This window comes from Mandrillus leucophaeus, unplaced genomic scaffold (assembly GCF_000951045.1).
Source record: "Mandrillus leucophaeus isolate KB7577 unplaced genomic scaffold, Mleu.le_1.0 Scaffold151, whole genome shotgun sequence".
NCBI classification, from domain to species: Eukaryota; Metazoa; Chordata; class Mammalia; order Primates; family Cercopithecidae; genus Mandrillus; species Mandrillus leucophaeus.
In genome coordinates this window covers 392661-394461 of record NW_012101488.1, presented here as the reverse complement: position 1 = coordinate 394461, position 1801 = coordinate 392661, and the positions used below count along the sequence as shown (strand labels likewise).

The 1801-nt window shown below is 51.6% G+C and overlaps 1 protein-coding gene across 1 annotated transcript in view; it reads right to left on the bottom strand.

The window, feature by feature from the left end:
• Nucleotides 1–1801, bottom strand: part of CBLC (Cbl proto-oncogene C, E3 ubiquitin protein ligase) — a 53234-nt gene that overhangs the window by 33241 nt on the left and 18192 nt on the right. Inside the window, exon 4 of the mRNA XM_011975134.1 lies at nucleotides 1495–1623. Coding sequence (XP_011830524.1) covers nucleotides 1495–1623 — 129 coding nt within the window. The remainder of the gene's footprint in view (nucleotides 1–1494; nucleotides 1624–1801) is intronic.

Below are 1801 nucleotides of genomic sequence, written 5' to 3'. Positions count from 1 at the left end.
GCTCTGTTGCCCAGGCTGGAGTGCAGTGGCAGGATCCTGGCTCACTGCAACCTCTGCCTTTCGAGTTCAAGTGATTCTTGTGCCTCAACCTCCCAAGTAAATGGGACTATAGGCACACATCACCATGCCACGCTAATTTTTGTATTTTTTTTTTCTTTTGAGACAGAGTCTTGTTCTGTTACCCAGGCTGGAGCGCAGTGGCGCAATCTTGGCTCACTGCAAGCTCTGCCTTCCGGGTTCATGCCATTCTCCTGCCTCAGCCTCCCGAGTAGCTGGGACTACAGGCACCCGCCACCACGCCTGGCTAATTCGTTTTGTTTTTTTAGTAGAGACAAGGTTTCACCCTGTTAGCCGGTATGGTCTTGATCTCCTGACCTCGTGATCTGCCTGCTTTGGCCTCCCAAAGTGCTGGAATTACAGACATGAGTCACCACGCCCGACTGTATTTTTTTTTTTTTTTGAGACAGAATCTTGCTCTTATTGCCCAGGCTGGAGTGCAATGGCATGATCTTGACTCACTGTAACCTCTGCCTCCCGGGTTCAAGCAATTCTCCTGCCTCAGCCTCCTGAGTAGCTGGGATTACAGGTGCATGCCTGGCTAATTTTTTTTGTATTTTTAGTAGAGACGAGGTTTCGCCATGTTGGCCAGGCTGGTCTCAAACTCTTAACCTCAGGTGATCCACCCTCCTCGGCCTCCCAAAGTGCTGGGATTACAGGCGTGAGCCACCGTGACAGGCCTAATTTTTGTATTTTTAGTAGAGATGGGGTTTCACCATGTTGGCCAGGCTGGTCTTGAACTCCTGACCTCAAGTGATTTGCCCGCCTCGGCATCCCAAAGTGCTGGGATTACAGGTGTGAGCCACTGTGCCAGGCCTGGCCTTTTCAATTATAGGAATTTATTATTTCCTTTTTCTTTTCGCTTAAATCAGTTTGAAGTGTAACTGGAAGAATGCTAATGCACTCACCTTCCTACTCCTACACCTCAGCCCTGCAGAGACTCACAAACGTGACCTCCTATTCTCTTGGTATTCTAGACAGCTCAACTCTCAGCCCTCTGAGAATTGTCGGGGGCGGGGCGGGGTACCCAAGAGCTCAAAACTCCTGGCTTGAAATAATTTAAGGACTCACACATCTTGTTTTTCAGTCTCCTATGCCAATAGGTGGGAAAGTCACCCTCCAAATATTGAACAGATGGTGCAATATGGCTCTGACCTACCAGAAATGGACGTTACCCTGAAGCAGGGTCTTTGGGCTCCTTGCTACAGCGGGCACTATCCCTTAGCTGCAGGATTATGGGACAGTACAGGAGGTCTCCAGAGAAGAGACGGGCTGGGAGGGGCACTCAATGTCCTGCCTCTGAGTTATCAACTCTCTGGGGTCCCGGGTACCTCTGTTCCCACTCTTGGAAGGACATCTGGGCTCCACCATGCACCAGCCCAGAGCCCAGATCCCTGAGCCCGGCAGCCTTGTTCCTCCAAGCCCTGGACCCTTTACCTTCCTGGCTTGTCCCTGCAGGCCTGCAGACGCTCTTGGACCTCATTATAGGTGAGGAAGGCCATGTAGCCTGGGTGGTTGACTGCCAGGAGCTGCCAATTCTTGAGGAGTGTTGGCCATGGCTGGGGTGGGGCAGAGTTTGGATCAGAGAGAGACCAGGAAAGCAGTCACATCCCTAAGTAGTCCCCAGAGGCCCGAGGATCCAGCCACCTCCTTCACACCCATGGTGAGCCTCAGGCATATCCCTTTTATAAGACTCCAAGCTCTTCTTTCTCCAGGACTCAAGAGTTTGGGACCCTAGCTTCCT